This window comes from Arvicola amphibius, chromosome 10 (assembly GCF_903992535.2).
Source record: "Arvicola amphibius chromosome 10, mArvAmp1.2, whole genome shotgun sequence".
NCBI lineage: Eukaryota > Metazoa > Chordata > Mammalia > Rodentia > Cricetidae > Arvicola > Arvicola amphibius.
Window position 1 is genome coordinate 62,002,508 of NC_052056.1, and position 22,069 is coordinate 62,024,576.

The following is a 22,069-nucleotide window of genomic DNA, read 5'->3' on the forward strand; positions in this document are numbered from 1 at the left end:
GCACTCAGGAGATAGAGGCAGGTGGATTTCTGTGAGTTCAGGGCCAAGTCTAGTTTAATAGCAAGTTCCACATCAGCCAGGGCTATACAATCGTGTCTCAAACCAACTAACAAACAAAACCAGGAATAACTCTTAAGTTGATGGAAATAAGATTTATTACTTTATTTAGACATTCCAAGCTGGCCTGGAATTCCTGCCTAGCTGAGGTTGAACTGAATGCCGATTCTCTGCCTCTGCCTCTGCCTCTGCCTCAGACTGCTGGGATTCCCAGTGTGAGCACAGCATCTCCTTTATGTATGCTGGGGATCGAATCCAGGGCTTTGCGGATTAGAGGCAAATACTTTACTAAGTAAGCCATATCCCCAGACCTGGAAATAATTTTTATAACAAGTACAGTGTCTGAAGTATACAAATCTAAGAGAGCTAGAATTCATATTCCAGTTTGGTGACTTAACTGGCTGTAGCGTGAGCACACTTGCTTAACTATCCTGAAAGTCAGGCCCTCTGTAGAGGAGTTTACAGGTTTACTCTGTTGGGAGAATAGAGGAGATTATATTTAGCAAACCACTAAACACATTGTAAAACACACAGCAAAATGCTAATTGTCATGATATATATTGAAACTTACCAAATGTTCATTTCAATTTTTTGATGATCCAATCACTAGGTCTTTTTTTTAAAGAAATCTGGAAAAAGAAAGATTTGTAAAAAGATGCTTATGAGATTGCTAATTTTAGTAAAATTAAATTCTCAAATAAATTGATACCTCAGCTTCATGGAATTTTAAGTCATTGGTAAACCTCATGGATTTGTGTCACTATTTCTTATAGTAAATACGTATATATGGTGTGTATATACATATATATATATGTATGTATGTATGTATATATGTATATACACATATGTTTTCAAGATGAAGTTTCTCTGTGTATCCCTAACTGTCCTGGCCTCAAACTCAGAGATCTGCCTGTCTCTGCCTCCCAAGTGCTGAGATTAAAGGCGTTTGCCACTGCTGCCACTGGGCAGTAAATATATTTTAAACTGACAAAATTCTAACAAAGCCAGAAATTAAAGGCATGCCATTAATTCTTACAGATTTTCTTTTCATTTTACTATGATTATTTTTAGTGGAGCTGGAGAAATGGCTGAAGCCCTGGCTGCTCTTGCAGAGGACCTAGGTTTGGTGCCTATGTCTGGCACCTTCTCTTGCCTCTGGGGGCACCAGGCATAGATGTAGTACACTTACATTATGCAGGCAAAACACTCAACACATAGAAGTTTTTTGTGTGTGGATAATTCATGTCACAGGACATGTTTTTTTGTTAGACATAAAATGCTTGAGTCCTAAACACTACCATCCTTAGGGTCATTATATAGTCATGATTGCTTAGAGACTATTGGCCATGGTCATAGGAAATAGTAGCAAAATAATCATTACTTTGTTAAGTGAAAATAAATTATTCTATTCTCGTAATTCTCAAACTAGGATAACTAAAAAATTTCAGTCATATGCTAAATGCTAAATTAACAAAACAGTATGAAAATGAATGTTTGAAAATAAATTGCCCTTAATCCCCAAACCCCCAGCACTCAGAATAAGAGGCATGTGGATCACTGAGAACTGGAGGATAGCCTTGTCTACATCGTACCTTCTGACCCTCTCAGACACCTACACTCACATGCTAATACATATGCATATGCTTGTATACACACACTCAAACATACTAATAAAAATAAATCTCTTTAAAAAATACATCGCTAGTGGCAGATGTCTCTCATTTAGTAAACCTCATAGACAATAAGTAAGCTCACAAAACTTAATACATTCAGTAGAACTGCACAGGTATATAATTAATAGATCATTACACCCCTCAAAAGAGAATATGTGGGCCAGTGAGACGGCCCCTGACAACCTGAGGTCAGTCCCCGGAGCCTACGCTGTGGAAGGAGAGAACTCACTCTTGAAGTGGTTCTCTGATTACACGTGACCTGTGACATGCATTGTCCACACACACAATATATAAATATTAAGATGCAGGGGAAGCCAGGCATGGTAGAGCACATCTTAAATCTGCACTGGGGAGGAAGAGGCAGGCAGCGTTTGAGGCCAGTCTGGTCTGTGTAGTGAGTTCCAGGACAGAGCTACACAGAGAGACCCTGTCTCAAAAACCAAAACAAAACAAAAATTAAAATACAAAAAATAAAATGTGGGGCGGAAAGGTTATTTTTAAAGACCAGACCTAGCTTTGGGGTTCTGGCTCCCCTTTATTCCCCATGTAGATATACAGTATGTATGTACCCAAGCTGGCCACAAACTTGCCATCCAAACCAGCTTCATTTATTTTTCTACCCAAGGGGTATTTGTAAGAACTGATCATATACTTGACCACTAGAAAGTTGTAGAGACATTCTTCTCTTACTGTGAATCAGATTGAAAATAAGGGCCCGGAGGATGGCCCAGCAGGCAGAGGTCCTTAGGACCTCCACATGGCACTCCAGAATAAAACACCATGCAAAACCTTTTCCCTGGAACTAGCTCTGTAGACCAGGCTGGCCTTGAACTCAGAGATTTACCTGCCTCTGCCTCCCAAGTGCTGGAATTAAAGTGTGCGCCATCACTGCTCTGGTCAAAAACACTTTTTAAAAGAAAAAATTTAAAAACTTATTAAAAAAATAAAGAAAAATAAAAATAAAAGGTGGCAGGGAGGTAGTGTAGTGATAAGATGCTCACAGTTCATGCACGAGGACCGTGCATGGCTTCAGACTCAGTAAGAGACTCAAACAGTAAGACAGAAAAACAATCGAGGAAAGGAGTAACGCATGCCACAGCACTTGGGAGGCAAAGAGCACCTTTGCGGACTAGGGTCTCTCCCCTTTAGGATCAGAACTAGTCATCAGGCACAACAGGCACCTTGACCTGTACCATCTTGATGGCCCCAAACTTTAGGAATTTGCAGTTACATAGGCAGGTCTTAAATGTGTGTTATTCTACTCTAGGCACGTGCCACTGTGCCCAACTTTGTATTTATTTGTTTTGTAGATAGGATCTCTTCTAGCCCAGTTTTCCTGGAGCTCTCCTGCTAGCAGAGGATGACTTTGCACAGCTCTTGCTATCACCTCCCAAAATCTGGGATTACGTGATGTGCTGATGCACCGCTAACTCACTTTTTATAGGTGTTTATGGACTGCCTACTACTTTGTTATCCTTTGGAATTTTTAATTACATCAATTTATTATGTATGCGTGTCTGAGTACCCACATGGCATGGCTCAGGTATGGAGGCCAGAGGACAGCTCTTTCTCTTTCTTTCTTTCTTTCTTTCTTTCTTTCTTTCTTTCTTTCTTTCTTTCTTTCTTTCTTTCTTTCTTTTGAAAGTTTATTTATTTTTATTATTATTGATTTTATTGCTCCCCTCCTTTCCTCTCCCCTCCCCTTAAGCCCTCTCCCATGGTCCCCATGCTCCCAATTTACTCAGGAGATCTTGTCTTTTTCTACTTCCCATGTAGTAGATTAGATAGTTCTCTTTCTACAGTGTTGGTTCTGGATTGACCTCAGATCATCAGCTTGTGGGCAGGTGCCTTTACCTGCTGAACTATCTCACCATCTCCATCCATTGGAAGTTTGAGGAGAATAGCAATTTTTCTAGATTATAAAAGAAGTGTTTTTAGGCTATAAAGGGCATGTTAGGAATTTTCTGTTTTCTGAGACAGTTTTCCTACGGCTGTCCTAGAACTCGCTCTGTAGACCAGGCTGGCCTTGAACTTAGAGAGATCTGACTGCCTCTTTCTCCCAAGTGCTGGGGTTAAAGGTATCCACCACTGCCTAGGTTAGGATTTTAAGGACCTATTTGCGCTAAAGGGTGTATAGTGTTATCAATGGCTGGAGAGACAGCGGTGGGTGCCGGGAACCGGACTCTTTTGGTTTTGGTTGTGAGCCTTTAACGGCTGAGCCATCTCTCCAGCCCTCCATTTTTTATAAAGAATATTTTTTATGATTTATTTAACTTTATTGTTTGTGCGCTGGTGTGAAGGTGTCGGATCCCCTGAAACTGAAGTTACAGACAGGTGTGAGCTGCCATGTGGGTGCTGGGAATTGAACCCGGGTCCTCTGGAAGAGCAGTAGTACTTGTAACCACTGAGCTGTCTCCAGCCCAAGTTTTGTCCATTTTAACACTGGAGCTGAGACTGCAAGGTGCAGGTGTGCTGAAACACACTAGTGTGTGCATTCCTGTTCTCCTGTTCTTTAGGACTGCATAAGGTAGGTACTACTGTTTCCTACATGTCACACTCTTAAGAAATCAGCATAGAAGAGCAAGTAAAACAGATAAAGCAAAAGGAAAAGAACCAATCTTTGAATTTAAACAGATTTGCTTGAGGTTGCATAATCTTTACTTTTTTAAACTTTGTTGTCTTTAGTACTATTTAATACTAGCCCTAGTATACGCTCGGCTCCCTAGCAGTGCTCTAAAACAAAAGCCAACACCCACACACAGGTGGAAGAAGAGCGCCAGCTGCACACAGTTGTCCTCTGACACGCATTATGCATGTGCATCCTCACAGTAATAATAAATACGTTAAGTCATAGCAGAACAGTTGACCAAACTAGTTTTTGTACATTAAGTGAAAAATAATATTTTTCTATTTGTCTTACTTTTGAGCATTTTAATTTAGTAATTACAACATGGCCTTTAAGACAAGACACTGTTCACACTCTGCTTTACCACATCCCCATTTTATGATCGCTAGCAGGTCAGAGGTCAGCAGATGGGCGTTGGCTCTGTGGTGATAGCTCTTTCTCTTCACCAGGTGGATTTGTTTAAAAAGAGCCTTCTGCTGATTCCTATCCACCTGGAAGTCCACTGGTCTCTCATTACTGTGACGCTCTCCAATCGAATTATTTCATTTTACGATTCCCAAGGCATTCATTTTAAATTTTGTGTAGAGGTAAGTTACTATTCTGCCTATTTTAATTTTTAATCTGTGTTTGACCATGACAGATGGTAGCTCTAGACAGAACAGCTGACGTCAGCCGCTACCTCGCAGTGAGAGGACAGCTGTCAGGGCAGGTGACCCAGCTGTCAGGTCTGAGGTCCCCTTTGGAGGGGCGTGCTCTAGTTGGATTTAGCATTTTATTTATTATTTATTTTGTTTTTCTTTACACGGTTTCTCTGTCCCGCCTTGGCTCTCCTGGAACTCATTCTGTAGACCAAATTGCCTGTGAACTCGGAGATCTGCCTGCCTGTCTCCTGAATGCTGGGATTAAAGGTGTGAGCCACCACCACCTGGCTGGATTCAGCATTTTTAAAAAAATTTATGTGCATTGGTGTTTTGTTTACATGAGGTTGTCGAGTACCCTGGAACTGGAGTTAGACAGCTCAGCTATCAGCCTCCCAAATCCTGAGATTATAAGTATACAGTGCCATGCTTGGTGTTGAGATGAGGGATGGGGTCTAATATAGCTGAGGCTGGCTTTCAACTTGCTATGTAGCCAAGGATATCTTTGAACTCCTGGTTCTGCTCTTAGCACTCAAGTGCCGAGATGTTAGGTGTGTGTCACCACATCTGTTCATACGGTGCTGGGGAAGGAGTCCAGAGCGCTGTGCATGCTGGACAAGCGCTTCACTGGACTACAGACCCGGCCCTCTGACAGACGTGTGCATAAGCTTGGACTGGAACAGCGAAGGCAGACTCCTTGGGTAGATGTCAAAGCATGTTATCAAAGTTTTAAAATTAAATGGTACTTATATCAGCTGAAGAATATAGATTGATTGGAACATCCACTTTAAAGTATCCATGAAAAATCATGTCTCTCTCTCTCTCTCTCTCTCTCTCTCTCTGTATATTGTGTGTGTAGAATTTAGTATATGGTAAAATTGAGAAAAGACAAATTGTTGAGCTGGAAAAATTTGCTATTTGGAAAAATACAGAGGCTTGCATTAATACTATAGATAGAAAACATGAACATACTGGGCATGGTGGTCCATGTCTTTAATCCTTGGGTTTGGGAGGCAGATAAGTAGATTTGTTAAGTTCCAGCTTAGTTAGGGCCACATAGTGAGACCCTATCTCAAAAGCGAAAAAAAGCATGAAATCTTGGATAAAATATAGAAAATGTTTTATTCATTCATGGAGTAGGGAAGGCCTTCTTACACAAAAGAAGAAGAAAACACCAAGGAACCGCTTGATAAATTTAATTGTATAACAAAATCTGTGTCTGTCAGATTTGGAGTTACAGCTCAGTGACAGAGTCCAGGCTCACCATACACGTGGCCCATGTCAGTCCTCAGAACCACGAAGTGAGGGAGTAAAACTTACTCACGTCTAGAAGTTAGCACACATGGCAGACCTAGAGAAAATGGTTAACTGCATCTCTACAAGTGAGTTAAGGGTTGGGAAAGGGCCTGAGAAACAGACAAGAGAGCCGGAATGTTCTTTAACTTTAGTTATTAATGCTTTCTGCCATGTTTTTCTTGTCTTTAGATATAAGACAAGGTTTCAAATGTAGCAAGTTGACCTCATAAAGTGAGGGTCAAGTCTTAAGTGCCTACTTCAGTCCAGATCTGAGTGGGAGCCTGAAGGGCAGTTCTAGCTGGAAACTAACAAGTGCCATGCAGTAGTACAGACTGCAGCTGCTCTTCCTTCGTTTCTATCTGATTGGTCAGCTTCCATATTTTCACCAGCTAATGGAACAACATGTGTGTTGCTTTCTTTTTAACCAGAATATAAGAAAGTATTTGCTGACTGAAGCCAGAGAAAAAAACAGACCTGAATTTCTTCAGGGTTGGCAGACTGCTGTTACAAAGGTAAGTTTGACACAGCTGGGACTCTAGCCTGTGCGAGGGGGACAGTGGCCCAAGGGCGGTGGCTGCTGGGAGATCTGAAGAGCCCAGGCCAATCAGAGTAAAATCTTAGTTAGTATTTAATCATCGTGAGGCTCAGTTTCCCGGTACTTACTGAGAGTCATAAATCATGTCATCCTTGATGTAGTTAGTAATCGTGTGGTGTTCTAATTGGTGGATGTGCTGAGGCAGACACAGCCCTCCAGCTGTTTCCTTATAATGATCTCATTTGATCCTTACAACCTGTGTGGCAGGCAATTCTTTAGGGTTAAGAGGCATCTTTATTACATACACAAGAAAACTGGATATTGGAACTATTGTTAGAGGCAGGTCCTTGAACTCAGGTCTGTCTAGGTTATTGACCTAGTTTTATAGGCAGAGTTTTGACAAATGTTCAACCCAAGCCCAAAAGATCAAGATTAGTAGCCGGGCGGTGGTGGCGCATGCCTTTAATCCCAGCACTCGGGAGGCAGAGGCAGGCGGATCTCTGTGAGTTCGAGACCAGCCTGGTCTACAAGAGCTAGTTCCAGGACAGGCTCCAAAGCCACAGAGAAACCCTGTCTCGAAACCCGCCCCCCCCCCCCCCAAAAAAAAAAAAAAAAAAGATCAAGATTAGTTCATCTTTTAACTGAACCAAATACTAATCTTTAAAATTTTATTTTTTGTTCCTAATAACCTACATACTAGTTCACATAAGAAATGAACTTATAGAATTTTAGTTTTAAAAAATTGTCTGATTTACTGATTTATCCATCTAGCTCATCCAGGTATGCTACATCCTTCTACAGTCTTCCATATTCCTGTCTTAGATGCAGTAACCAGTTTTTTGGAAGCATATTCTTTGCCTTTATGATTTACTTCAAAGAGTACAGCAGAATTGTATAATCTGAGGTAAAAAGTTAAGGCTATAAAGAGGAACTGTATTAGGTAATTGTTTTTCATTGTTGTGACGAAATCCTTGACAAAGGGGGGGGGGTCTAATTGTGTTCAGTCGGAGAGTATAGTCTATCACGGCAGGGGATGCATGGCAGCAGAGGCGTGAGACATCTGGTTGATTGCATCACAGCCAGGAAGCACAGAGATGAGCACTGGGCACCAGCGTGTGCTCTGATCCTCAGGGCCACTTGTATTCATTGTCATTGAATTGATAGCACAACTAATAGCTAGTCTTTAAAGTGGTTTTTAAATTTGTTTTTCTCATTTCCCACATTTAAAGTGTGGTTGCCTCTTGAAAGGTCTTTTCATGTGGCCTCTCTTATTAAGGTATTTGAACAGTATAGAGGTACAGATTAGTTATCTGGGAGCAGTTTTCTTGTGTGGAGAGACATCTGGTCTGTTTTAATGATCATCTTCTTTTTCTCTTCAGTGTATTCCACAACAGAAAAATGACAGTGACTGTGGAGTCTTTGTGCTCCAGGTAAATACTGTTTCACAGTGTGTGAACTGCGTGTTGTGTCTTGAGAGAAGAAACGGTGGTCCTGTTGTTCACAGTGTTGGGGAAGACAACACTATCCCTTTGTTGCTGTATTGCGGATGTAACCTTTAGGAAGAACTGACAGTGAGCAGGGGATCTTAGGATGCTGTGTCAGAGAAGGACATGTATTTATGGGAGAATAAAATGACACGTGAACGCAGAGATTTACAAAGACCTTGGGAGGTAGCCCCACTGAACACCTCACCCCTCATGAATGTTGGGGGTTTATAAGGAAACTCGAGTCACTTTTCCTGTGAGGTCCAAGTGCACACAGGCTCAGCAAGCTGTACTCGAGCAGAGTGGAAGGGTGCCTAGCTGTCCACTTGCTTGGAAACTGACTTTCATTGGAAGTCAGTGCTCTAAAATATCATGATTCTCAAGCTGGACTTAGTGGCATAAACCTTTAATTCCAGCACTTGGAAGCAGATCTCTGTGAGTTCAAGACCAGCCTGGTCTACAAACAGTCCCATAACAGCCAGGACTGTTACACAGAAAAACCCTGTCTTTAGAAACAACAAACAAACAAAAACAGTATGATTTTACAAGACCCACAACGTTACTCTGCAGCATCAGACCTAACTTTAGGGGTGTGTGCGCGCTCCTGTGTGTGTGTCTGTGTGCACGCGCGTGTGTGTGCATGTGTGTGAGGCACGGGTGGGAGCACTGTACACATGCCATCCAGGTGTCTCTGGGACAGAGCACATTTTTTTTTTTTCTTTTGCAGTACTGCAAGTGCCTCGCCCTAGAGCAGCCTTTCCAGTTTTCTCAAGAAGACATGCCTCGAGTACGGAAGAGGATCTATAAGGAGCTGTGTGAGTGCCGGCTCCTGGACTGAGACACAGCAGGGACTCCGAAAGGCTGGCTATGTTGGAGCAAATGGTTTGTTACTTGAATCTCCAAACACTTACTGAATTTTTACAGCTATTTCAGATTGGTGGTATTGGGCCACTATTGTTACCTCAAATTTATTTTTGCCCTTCTTCATTTCTCCTGCTATCATGTACTTTTTTAAATGTTCGGTTTAGTTTCATTTTAACTTTATGGATTCCATACATCCCTCCCATATTTAATATTTATTATCCAAACGCATGCATATAGACAGAGCATGCAGTAAAGAGTATTAAAAAAAAAAAGCCTAGTAGATTTGGTGCAGCTTTTGAAACATAGTTAGATGTGAACTGAATACAGGTTTAAAATTTAACCCCAGAACCTAAAAATGCAAGATGTTTTTGATACAGTGTAGCTCAGAATAGATGTTTCCTATGGCATAAGGGGGAGCTAGGAGTGGTTGTGAAAAAGCCAGTCATGCTTTACTTAAACTCGGCACCTTTCGCTGATGTCCCTCAGATGAGTCTGAGCATGAGATGCCTCCCTTCTGAGGGGAGATGGGACTGTTCTGCTTAGGGACACAGTGCTAGCAAGCACAGTGCTGATTTGAGAAGAGTTAAGGTTTGAGAGAAAAAGATAAAAGAAAAAAAAAGCAGCATCCTTGGGGGCCAGTTACCTTAAAGAAAGGTTTGTTTTGTTTTGTTTTGTTGTTTTGAGACAAAGTCTATGTAGCCCAAGCTGTACTAGAACTCATAGTAGTTAGGCTGGTCTGGAACTCAGGCCAATCATGTCTGTCTCCCCAGGGCTGGAATACAGGTGCATACTAATATACCCTACAGTAAGATTTCCATTTTGGTCTTAAGAATTATAATAATGGATTAAATCTCATAAAGGTTTCTTGGGATGCTGAACTTTTTTTCTGGGTTTGACTTGTGAAAAAAAATAACTAATTTAGCATCCACCAAACCAATGGTTAAATGAAAATTAGGCTTTTCATAAAAGTAATTTCCTAGTTATCACCTCTCTCTGTTGCCTCCCATGTTCTCCAAGGTATTTCAGATTTACCAAAAATGTTTCTGCTTTAAGGTGTCTGAGATACAAACATCCAAAGTACAAGACTGGCGAGGTCTTGCACATAGTGGGGAAGGGAGGCAACACCAGGTCTCTAGGAGAGCACGTGAAGAATGGTTTTTAGTCTTCTCTGGTGGCTCAGCATCTTGAAGGGCTCTTTTGGTTTCTGTAAGGATAATCTGAATCCTGTACTCAAAAACTGCCTGTTTATTTAACTCCACTCTCTGTGGACAGGCTGTTCTGTGTTAGGAGGAAAGTGGTGATCTTGCATCTTTAGGCTGGCCTTTTCTGACATGTTTTAAGGGAAAATAAGTAAGATGCATAGCAGGCCTAGCCAGTTATTTTTTCCTGAATTGAAGGAGGCAAGAGTAATGAGCTTACGCAGAAAAATACCAAGTAAATGACAGAAGAAAACTGACAGTTAGGCATAAGCTGTTTGAAAAACAAAAAAGGTAAAATGTCTGAGCAGGACTTATGCTGCAGTAAGGGTTGATCCTCTATAGCAGTATGGACCCTGGGCAGTGGCCTTAGCTCACTCTTCTCCTTAATCACCCAGCCTCAAAAGACCTAAGCATAAAACCAGGTCAGCATCTCTTGTGCTTCAGGTCATTAAGAGAGTATAGGTACTTTATGTTGTCACAGGTAAAGGTTGCGTCACCACTGGGGGTGATGAAAAGTTAGAGGAAGATAAACCTCTTCTGTTCTTGTGGTTCTGGGGATTGTGTGTTAGGCAAGTGCTCTACCATTGAGCCTCCTTTGTGCTTTTTGAATTTCGAGACAGTGTGTCATGAAGTTGTCTACATTGGTCTTGAATTTACTGTGACTAAGCCTGGCTTTGTTTATACTCCTGACACCCGAGGAGCTAGAATTACAGTCAGCCATGTCAGGCCAGACTGCCTAAAGATCTCTTAGGGAAGAGGTTTGGGGAGCAGGGTCTCAAGTGTCAGGCTAGCCTCAAACTCTTTACGTAGCCGAAGATGACCTTGAATTCCCAGTCCTCTCCCAGATGCTAGGATTATAGGTCTGTGTCACCAAGCTAAAGATATGATCTTAAGATTTTCAGACATTACACCAGCATGAACTTCTTTAAAATTTATAGCATGGGTTTTGTTGCTGTGCCTATACTGTTTCAGCCAGCAATGAGATGATTGACTCAAAATGTCTCCAACTTTTAAAAAGTCTTGTGAGGAATTATCTCACTTCCTCAATAACAGACCTTTCATGGAGAAGTTACAGTTGTGTTCGAGAATCTTGTTGAAACAGGGTCTTTGTTTACCCCAGGCTGGCCTCAAACTTGCAGTCCTTCTGCCTCAGCCTCCCTGATGTTTGGGTTATATGGGTGCACTAGTATTTTCAATGCCTGGGAGAATCTTAATGTCCAGAGCTGAGTTGCCACTTCTTCAGTCTGAGAAATGGTTACATCAGCACTGAAGCATGCAGGAATGAACAGAGACTCAGCTGTCCAGGTCCAAGTAACTACTCTTTCCCTTCTAACAAGATCAGCATCTTCAGATAGACTGTTGAACTTGCTTTAGCCTCAATGTTGGATGTTCTGAGTATGTTCTAAGTCTGTTTCTGTCATTAGTAAGCCTTGGTTTTAGAATACATAGTTGCTCTTTCTCCTCTTGTGATTACATGTAAACTTCTGTTTAGCTTTCAAGTCCTAGATTGCAGAATTTGTCGTCTTGATGTTGACAGCAATGCTTTGCTGTCACTGGCTTGATGCTGAACTGTTGATGCCCATAAAGTAGGCAGACTTTATGTCACTGGGATGAATGTAAACCCTGCACAAACTTAAAGCTATTCATATATGACGAGCCTTCAATAAGCTGCCCAGTCCTCCTGGCAAACTTATCTGGCTGTAGTTGCTTCTTTCCAGTGGTCTTTCCTTTTGTTACATTTCTAGTAATGAATATAGATTTAATGCATCTTTTAGTTTTCTTAGGCAATCATGAGAATTAACTTTCAGTTGGCTGCTCAAGGAAGAGAAAAGCAGTTGCTGCCAATAATTTCAGTGTGTTTTTGGCTTTGCACTGTATTCTGTGTTTACTATTGAATATGAATATCATGGTCATCTTGAATTTATGGTTGGAGTATAACAGTAACAGACCTACCTGGGGACACAGCCAGTACTTGCCTAATGTAAGTTGTCCCTTTTCTCTGCCATTGTGGTTCACTGTTTCTGTCCCCACATTAGAAGCAATCGGGGGTCTGAGTGGGTCACGGTCAGAAACAGTGAGTTAATACTGTACATTAAATACACCGATTATCTGCTCTGCTTCATATGTTAAGAGACCAGGTTAATCAACAGTTACACAGCATAGCTTCTGCTGTGCTAGGCTCTGCCTCCTGGCTGGCAGATGCCTAAGATCTGGGGAATAGCACCCAAGAAGTGCTATTATATTTGGGGTTACAAAAGCAGACCTAGACAAGTTCGCTTGAAAGATTATGATCATGTAAAATTACAGTCAGTACTCAACCCTTCTAGCAAAATATTTTTTTGAAATAAACTAAATGCCTTTATAAACATGTGTTCTCGTGTTGAGTAACATAATACTGTTAGGTGGCTAGTATCTCATACGTCTCCAGTGGTAAGGCTCTCTGAAAAACAGTGGCGTTGGAAGCCTCCCTAGCTCTGCTGAGCTGTGCAGTGCAGCAGGCGCTCCTTCCTAGATGGGCATGCTCTAGCTTATCTCTACCACAGCTAATGACCAACGTGTGGCTACTCAGCACAGTGTGCTTGGGTGACTGAAAACTCAGGGTTCAAATTCTCTTTTTTTCTTTTTTTGAGATAAGGTTTCTCTGCTTAATAGTCTTGGCTGTCCTAGAACCTGCTTTGTAGACCAGGCCGGCCTCGAAGCCACAGAGATCTGCCTGCCTCTGGTATTTGCTACCCGGCTAATTTTATTCTTTTCATTGCAACGTGTGGTGGTGCACGCCTGTAATCCTAGCACTCAGGAGGCAGAGGCAGAAGGATCTCTGAGTTCAAGGCCAACCTGGTCTACAGGGCGAGTTCCAGGACAGCCAGGAGTACCTAGAGCACAGTGTCTCAAACAGCAAAGAATTACAACATTCATTTATTTTGGTTTTTGATACAAGGTTTCTCTGTATAGCTATGGCTGTCCTGGAACTCAATTTCTAGACCCATCTACCTCTGCCTCCCACTAATCCCTAGAATAAAAAAGAAAAAGAAATGTATGCCCTGACAATGCTGATATGGGCAGCCCGTATATGGTGGTTCTGTTGAACTTGTCCATATTGAGTTTGAGTTTCATGGTCTAAGTTGATGAGGACGAGACCAGGTCCTCTTCCTCAAGAGAGCACCATATTTCATTACAGATGGTTGTGAGCCATCATGTCGAATTGAACTTAGGACCTTTGGAAGAGCAGGCAGCATTCTTAACCACTGAGCCATCTCTAAGCCCTAGAGCTGGGACTAAAGATGTGCACGGCCCCGTTTGGCTAACAGTTATTACTGTTTACTTAGGAGTGTTCTGCCTGCACGTAAGTGTACCATGATGCATGCAGTCATACTCATGGAGGGCACTGAAGCCTATGGAACTAGGGTTGCAATTAGTTGTGAGCCACCACATGAGTGCTGGGAAGTGAACCCAGGTCCTCTGGCAGACAGCAAGTGCCTCTGAGCCATTGCTCCAGCCCCAATTTTATTATTTTTAAGTAGCCACATGTGGTATCTAACCACCGTATCAGGTAGCAGAACTCTAAACCAAGTCTCAAGTTTTCTACCTCAGCTTACAATACACAGGAAGCTAATGATTCAGGTCCCAGGATGGCTGCTTATTCTTCATTCACACATCTGGCCTGCCTGTCTCTGTGGGCTTTCTAGTTTTTCTGTTGTTGTCTGGGATAGAGATGATGGGCTGTGTCTTTAGTTCCATCCTGAGCTCGTCTTTCCCTCAGTCTCCCAAGTGATAGGATTATAGGCGTGTGTCACCACACCAAGCTTAGCATACATCTCTGAAAGCTCACTTTCTTTGATTAAAATGGGGTATAGTTCAGATATTATGCCTGAAATAAGAAAGTAGAGTGTGGTGTTTGGAAGAAAATAGCCCCCTCCACCCTGTAGGGAGCAGCACTGTTAGGAGGTGTGACCTCGTTGGAGGAAGTGTGTCACTGTGGGGGCAGGCTTTGAGGTTCAAGCTATGCCCATTGCGGAACAGTCTCCTGCTGCCTATGGATCAAGATACAGAACTCTCAGTTCCTTCTCCAGCACCATGTCTGCCTGGACACCACCATGTCCCGCCATAATGACAATGCCTAGAACCCCTGAAACTGTATAAACTAGACCCAATTAAATGTTTTTCTTTATAAGAGTTGCTGTGGTCATGGCGTCTCTTCACAGCAATAGAAAACCCTAAGACAAAGGAGTATATGAAAAGAGACCGTCAAAATTAGCATCCTCAAGCCCAAGACCTAGCCTAATTCAGCCTCGTTTCTTTTCTGTCCATTATCTGGAGAACTAGCCTCTCTGCACTCCCCTTCAGTAGTAGTTGGTTGGTGCATCCTGTGTTTCACAGGGTGCCCACCATTCCCCTTCATGCACTGCCATAGCAGTTACAAGTATCGCTCTGAAGTGGACATACCAATTCTGTACATTATTCAGACTCTGTCCCAGGACATGGGGGCCCCAAAATATGTCCTTCTTTATAGGCAAGGAAGTATACACAGAATAAGTTGGTCTAAATTTATTGAAACTTGTTACAGAAGGTAAAATCCCCACGGTTTTGGGTCATAAGATTGTAGAAATCTAGGTTATATTTTACTACAAAAGAATATAAGATAAACAGTTCAAACTACAATATAAAAGCTTTATTTTAAAACTCAAGTGTCTCCTCATAAGTGTTTGTTTCCTAAGTTGTTCCATTATGGTTGTTACAGCTCCAAGAAAACCATTTTTAATGCAGCCTCAAAGGTGTTCTGCACAAACCTTGAAAAACTAGTAAAAAAATAACAGGTGAAAGATTTCCCTTTTTTAAAATCACGAAAAATTATTCATATGCAATATTAGAAAGAAAATGCAAAATTCTCTAGACTCCCTTTCTAGAGACCCCAGCCTAGTATAAATGCATGGACCACGGCAGGCACGATTTCAGGGAAAAAGAACAGACAGTGCTGGCCGGGCGGTGGTGGCGCATGCCTTTAATCCCAGCACTCGGGAGGCAGAGGCAGGCGGATCCCTGTGTCTTCGAAGCCAGCCTGGTCTACAAGAGCTAGTTCCAGGAAAGCTAGGACTGTTACACAGGGAAACCCTGTCTCAAAACCAAACAAGCCAGACAGTTCCTGGAAGAGGCTTTCTGTTCTTAAACACTTCCAGTTTGCAAAACTCTTGACAGTCGTGAGGACTAAACCTAGGACCACTCACATGAGTACTTAACCACTGTGCCTTGTCTCTCCCCCTGCCCATTTTCTATTTCTATTTTGAGGCAGACTCAAAAGGTTCCCAGGCTGGCCCTGAACTTGCTTCGGCCTTTCAAACAGCCAAGATTATAGGCCTGGCTGAAGCCCCTTTTTAAAGCCCAATTAATTCGAAGGTCATTTTGAAAACAGGAAGAACTAATCTAAGGCCCCAAGAGCAGTTTCCACGTCAGGGCAGTGTCTGAACTGTCATCCCAGTGCCTACTGACAGTGTCTTCCCCTTCCCCCACTCCTTAGGATAGCAGAGGCTCTCTGCATAACAGTGTCTGTGGGGACTGGGGTTTTGTTTCTTTTGGGGGGTTGTTTCTTGTTTTAAACTGTCAGTGAAACATTTGTATCTTTTGCAGAATGTGTTTAGTGAACACTTCAAGTCCTGACATATAAAGCACAGAAGCAGACAAGACAACTTAAGGCTGACTTTTGTGCCAACTATTTTCAATATAAATAAAAAGCAAATCCAGTTGACAAACACCTGTCCCTAATTTAGAGCAAAGCTACAGACTATAGCAAAACCTCTGCAACCCACATGCAAACTTAAAAATGTAAAAAATCATTTCACTTTCCATGAAGATTACCAACCTACTTGTAAAGTCAATTCTAACATTTTCCAGTCTCCCTGAAGGACGTGTGGTATCCGGCTGACAGTTTAATTGGCACAGATTGAGTCTGTTGCCCAGGATTACGGGTTTGACCTAGTAACAGAAAAGTCAACCTAATAAGACTAGAATTAAAGGCATTGTTTTGGATTCTGTCTTTAATAGTTCAGAGGAAAACCAGAAGTGGCTTCCAGTGCAACAGAGATACTGATCAGACCTTGGGTAATGTTCATCAACAGAGTGAGCTGTGTACTTGGGGCTCTCACCACTCACTGTTTTTGTGCCAGCTTGCCATAGCCGCCTCTCCCAGCATCGTAGTCATCCCGATACTCATCTCGAACCTTAATTGAAAAGAAAAAAAAAAAAAAAAAGCACCGTGGGTTGTTTGTTAATCCTACAGTCATGCCAGGCACAGCTAAACCTTTTCGGGTGTCCATGAACAAACAAGGCATAAACATTAATACTCATTTGAGTGTATTTTGCTTTTGTTCTAGGCACTGTGGCAGGGGGAGGGCCCCTAGCATGAGTTGAGTTCAGAAACACTTAAATGTACAGAATATTTCAAAGTCTAAAATTTCCTTATCATTGGTCCTGGTGTGCACTATCTGTGATTTCAACATTCAGGAAATAAAGGCAAGAGGATCTCAAGTTTGATGCCAGATGTCTTAGGAAAACCCCCCAAATCCCATCAAAACTCACAAGCAAAAGCTCATACAAAGACTAGCCACAGACTGACAACTGGAATCCAGGCAGATTAGTTAAAAGTTATGCCCTTAGCGTACCTGACCCCCAGACCGACCACGTCCGTACTGCCTGCCCTCCTTAAAGCCTGCGTCCCAGTCTGTGCGTATGATCCGGTCATCCAGACGGGTTCCGTTTATGTACCGCATAGCATTCTCCGCGTCTGCTCTCGAGTAGTATCTTACGTTAAGTATTAAGGGACACCAACAGCACAGAAAGGATAGGTAAACGACATTTTGTCCAGACTATGTCAGTCATGATTTCCTATATATCTGCTAATAATTATTTGGTTCATGTTTTGATTTGCAAAAGAAAAATATGGGCCGGGTGGTGGTGGCGCACGCCTTTAATCCCAGCACTCGGGAGGCAGAGGCAGGCGGATCTCTGTGATTCAAGACCAGCCTGGTCTACAAGAGCTAGTTCCAGGACAGGCTCCAAAGCTACAGAGAAACCCTGTCTCGAAAAACCAAAAAAAGAAAAAGAAAAAAAGAAAAAGAAAAAAAGAAAAATATGGTCAATGTAATATTGGACCACAAACTTCTTAGGCAAGAACAATGATAAAGTTGAACATAGTGGTTCATGTTCATAATCCTAGCACTCAGGAGACTGAAGCAGGGGGATTGCATGAGGCCAGCCTGGACTTCATGCCAAGATTCTGTCTCAAAACAAAAACAATGGCATGGGGGAGTGGGGGTGGCTGGAAAGATGGCTCAATGGTTAAGAGCACTTGCTCTTTCTGATACCTGGGCTTAAGTCCCAGAACCTATATGGTGTTTCCCAGATCTGACACTGCCTTATGACCTTAGAGGGTATCAAATATGCACGTAGTACAGACATACATGCAGGCAAAGCACTCCCATATAAAAATATAAAATGAATAAATAAAAAATTTAAGAATCACTACCACCAAAAAGGAAAATCATGCATAAACACAGACATGCTTATATATAAATAAAAAATCCCAATTATCGACTTAAGCAATTATAATTGACACTGGACTTGCTGGTCTAGATTAGTCTTTCCTTGTCTTTAGGAAGGGAAACGTGGTGAAATCCCAGCACCTGACACCTAGACAATGCCCAGTAAGTAAACAGCAGGCATTTAATGACTTTTGTTCCATGAATGCTTGACAGAGCAAAACCAAGGAGCAACAGTGGGCTTGGTTTGTACACTTAGCATGAATGTTGACCACATGTTTGCCAGGCAAATGGAAACACTCTGGTTCTTATGGGCCTTTTTATCTTTTTCCCTGTCGTTCCTGTGAACCTTTTTACGTTACTGCTGCTAGGGCACAAAACTTTGGTCCTTTATGTCTAGAGAAAGAATGAAAGAAATGTGTTGGGCTCCAAAATCAGACACCAAACATTGTGGTGGAATGGGCCTAGAACCCGAGACCACCTGCCTCTGCCTTCCGAGTGCTGGGATTAGACACTTTTTCTTAAAGACTCATCTGTGAAGTTTCTGAACAGAACACCTATCAGTTTCCCAGTTCACAGAGTATGACTCAGGAAGAACTGAGAGAAAAGTATAGGATTATAGTAAGTTAGTGCCTTAAAAACAACACCCAGGAGGCACGGGCTCCAGATTAGCCAGGGCCATAGGATGAGCCCCAAGAAGGATACTCCACAAAACAGAAGCCACAGGCCGTTTTCTTCATCTTGTCCAGACCCATGATGATCTTCTTTATATCACCACTCTTGCTGAAGAGCTCATAAATCTGCTCTTCAGTTGTATAAAAGGAGAGATTTCCAACATATAGCGTACAGCTTTTCTTCAGTAATTTTTCTTGTTCTTCATTGTCACCCTACAATTTCAAATAGAGACCAAGCAAAACATTACAACCTCAAAAGAGATGTGCTTAGGGCTATAGAATGCCCAGCCGGTGAAGCGCTAGCTGTGCAGGCCTGACAGTGGAGCTTGACCCCGGAACCCTTCCTAGTGAAAAGCTAGATGTCGTGTCACGCACGGGCAATCCCAACACTCCTAACAGGAGACGGAGCTGTGAGATGGGACAGTCTCCTTGAGGCTGGAGTCCACAGTGCAGAGCAGAAACAAGAGTCCTCAGAGAAGTGAAAGTGAGAGACACTTCTGACATTTCCTGTGCCCTCCACAAGCATTACACACACAAAATAAACGGACTTGAAAATTATAGAGCCTGCTTAAAGTTACAATCTGAAGTGAAACCCTGATGCCCCTTCTGATCTGGAAATTAAAGCTTTGTGTCATCCTGACCCCTGACATACTCGTCCTTGCCATAAGAGGCAGTTCTGAAGCCAGGCGGTGGTGGCGCACGCCTTTAATCCCAGCACTCAGGAGGCAGAGGCAGGTGGTTATCAGTGAGTTCTATGCCAGTCTGGTTTACAGAGTGAGTTCCTTCCAGGACTGGCTCCAAAGCTACACAGAGAAACCCTGTCTAGAACCGCACCTCCCCCACAAAAAGAAAAAAAAGTGAGTCTTTTTTGTTGTTGTTTTGCTTTTGAGACAGGGTTTCATGTAGCTAAGGCTTTTCTGAACCTACTGTGTAACCAAAGATGACACCGAATTTCTGATCCTCCTGCCTCCACCTTCCAAGTATTGGGTCTACAGGCGTTCACCACTCTGGGTTTCTGTGCAGCTCAGGATCTACCAAGGCTTCCTGCATGCATGCTAGGCACGCACTCTACCTATTGAGCTATGTCTACTTAGCCCATGCTTGGCACGCATTCTACCTATTGAGCTACGTCTACTTAGCCCAGTTTCTTTGTTTTGCTTTTTGAGGTAAGACCATAGCCCAATCTGGCCTCAAACCCCTGACATTCATGCTGCTACCTCCACCAAAGGCTTCAGTAAAAGGAATGGATCATCACACCCATCTCCCAAGTGATAGTTTCTTGGGTGTTTTGTTTTGGGTATATTGTTTTATTCATATTGGTGTCTTGCCTGCCCGTACGTCTGTGCACCATGGGCATGGCCAGTGTCTGTGGAGACCAGAAGAGGGCAGCAGATCAGCTGGAGTCAGTTACAGATGTTGTGAGCCATCATGTGGGTGCTGGGAACTGACTCCAAGTCCTCCACAACAGTCTACGCTAACCTCTGAGCCAGCTCTCTGGCCCTCCTAGCTACAGTGTTAAAAAGGAAGAACGTGAAGCTATACGCAAGTGATTCTGCCTGCCCCTGTGAAGGCACAAAGGCCTGCAGGTGAGAAAGCTACATTTAAGTTGTTTTCTTTAATTCTCAGAACTATTATGTGGTAGGTCCTAATGTATTATTCCCATTGTACATGTGAGGGAAAACAGTTTCACCTAAGGGAAAAACACAGGAGTTATATCCAGAATTCAAACTTAGTTTTGGGCTGAGCATGGTGGTATATACTCTTTTAATTCTCTGGTGAGTTCAAAGCCAGCCTGGTTTACATGAATTTCAGGTCAGCCAGGCTGTAAGTGAGACCTCAAAAAAGCAAAATAAAGTAAAATTCTGGTCCTATATCCCCACTGCAGCATTGCCTTAAGATCACGACAGGTCTGACCAGGTGACATCTATGGAACAGTAGTCACTGTGTGCTCAAACAAGACGATGGGTGGCGTATGCTTTCATCCCAGCGTTCCTGAGTCTGCCACAGGCGGATCTGCAGGCGAAGTTCCAGGACAGCCAGGGCAGTTACACAGAGAAAGCCTATCTCAAAAAAAAAAAAAACCATCCCAAAACAAACAAAACCCCAAATCAGCATCAGGTTTTAGAACTTTAGATGAGCCATTAGAGAAAACAATCACTTCTACATTTCTTCATACGGGTGCAGGCTGATCTCAAACTTGTGATCTTTCTGCCCCAGTCTCCAGAACAGCTAGGACTACAGATGTCCCCACCACACCCGGCTAGCGGATTCACTTTGTACTGCTGCTCTTTTCCCACAAGTAAAATCCAGTCTACTGCTTCAGCGTAATGTAATTTCCCACTCAATGCAGCCCTGACACATTGCATTCAGAAGACACTAGAAAATGCACATGACAGAAATTATTACTACTTGAAGAGAGCTACAGGCTTTTGACAAAAGAAATGAATGATTCCTTTCCTGGTCTTACGCAGGAAGCTGTAGGTGGCAAACGGTTAGGTATTAATGTGGAACTGTTCAAAGTAGTGAGACCTGCAAAAAGCGGCAGAAGTGATCCTCATACCAGGTACACAGGAGACGTTTTCAAACGAGACAGGGTCTCTCTGTGTAGTCAATGGCTGTACTGGATTTTGTCATCCAGACCTTGATGTGACTCGTGTGGCTTGTCTATTTTCGATGCCCGTCAGACAGCAAAAACAGGATTCAACTTTGAGTCTCCTACTTACTGCCCACTTTGTAGGATTGTCTTACAAAACAAAGGGCTATAGTGCCAAATGGCAGTGTTTGGCTGATTATTAAAACCAAAAACGGAGCAGGGCGGTGGTGGCACACGCCTTTAATCCCAGCACTCGGGAGACTGAGGCAGGCGGATCTGTGAGTTCGAGGCCAGACTGGTCTATTAGTTCCAGGACAGGCTCCAAAGCTACAGAGAAACCCCGTCTCCAAACAAACAAAAAACGGCAATAATGTACGGAGCCATCGTAGGGATACCTCCTTCCTCATTACAGGCACTTTCCCAAGCAGGACAAGCCCATCAAACAGCCACCACACCCGAACCTCCCTGCATCGGTGCTGGTAACCGCAGCGGCAGTAAGAGAATGTTAAAACAAGTCTCAGGTTCCCTAGGAGCTAAAGGGCTTCAGTGATGTCCAAACACCGCTAGGATCCCATTCGCACTTTAAGACCCCAACAAAATAGGCAGGAAGACACAATAAGACAAGTGCGAACCGTTCCTCAGCATTCGAACCCAAGGCCTACCCCGCTCGTGGCCCGGCCGCCTCACCCGGAAGTGCTGGTCCCGGTACTCGCTGAGCTCCACGTAGGAGTCGCTGCGCAGCGCCTTCAGGAGGCCACCGGACATGGTGCAGAGACACGAACCACGACGCGGCCACGGCTGGAAGAGCCAGGCAGCGGCGGAAACGGAAATGTGCGCGGCGTGCTGCAGTGGGCGGACGTGGTCGGGTCCAATCCTGCCGCGGCTGTGTCGTCATCAGGAG

General features: G+C 43.1%; 2 protein-coding genes across 4 annotated transcripts in view; one reads left to right on the forward strand and one right to left on the reverse strand.

The window, feature by feature from the left end:
- The window catches only part of Senp5 (SUMO specific peptidase 5), a 35,715-nt gene extending 22,977 nt beyond the window's left edge, over positions 1 to 12,738 (forward strand). The window contains exons 7-10 of the mRNA XM_038344769.2: positions 4,806 to 4,943; positions 6,719 to 6,802; positions 8,205 to 8,255; positions 9,037 to 12,738. Coding sequence (XP_038200697.1) covers positions 4,806 to 4,943; positions 6,719 to 6,802; positions 8,205 to 8,255; positions 9,037 to 9,147 — 384 coding nt within the window. The 3' untranslated portion in view covers positions 9,148 to 12,738. The remainder of the gene's footprint in view (positions 1 to 4,805; positions 4,944 to 6,718; positions 6,803 to 8,204; positions 8,256 to 9,036) is intronic.
- On the reverse strand, positions 138 to 21,991 carry Ncbp2 (nuclear cap binding protein subunit 2). 3 transcript variants are annotated; one of them, XM_038344771.2, is made up of 6 exons: positions 21,856 to 21,991; positions 18,607 to 18,788; positions 17,026 to 17,164; positions 16,517 to 16,584; positions 629 to 686; positions 138 to 529 (listed from the first exon to the last, which is right to left on the reverse strand). In XM_038344771.2, the coding sequence occupies exons 1-5, from the start codon at positions 21,931 to 21,933 to the stop codon at positions 677 to 679; spliced, it is 477 nt and encodes a 158-aa protein (XP_038200699.1). In that variant the 5' UTR covers positions 21,934 to 21,991; the 3' UTR covers positions 138 to 529; positions 629 to 676. The 3 variants fall into 3 exon arrangements, with proteins under 3 accessions (XP_038200699.1, XP_038200698.1, XP_038200700.1); XM_038344770.2 differs by lacking the exons at positions 138 to 529; positions 629 to 686 and adding an exon at positions 14,903 to 15,168; XM_038344772.2 differs by lacking the exons at positions 138 to 529; positions 629 to 686 and having other exon boundaries at positions 16,384 to 16,584.
- Between the last annotated feature and the right edge of the window lie 78 nt (positions 21,992 to 22,069).

Coding starts and splice junctions, on each gene's coding strand:
- Ncbp2 (XM_038344770.2), bottom strand. CDS start 21,933: ATGTCCGGTGGCCTCCTGAAGGCGCTGCGCAGCGACTCCTACGTGGAG. Junction 18,789..21,855: donor ACCGGGACCAGCACTTCCGG/GTGAGGCGGCCG, acceptor TTGAAATTGTAG/GGTGACAATGAAGAACAAGA. Junction 16,585..17,025: donor GTGGTCGGTCTGGGGGTCAG/GTACGCTAAGGG, acceptor TTTTCAATTAAG/GTTCGAGATGAGTATCGGGA.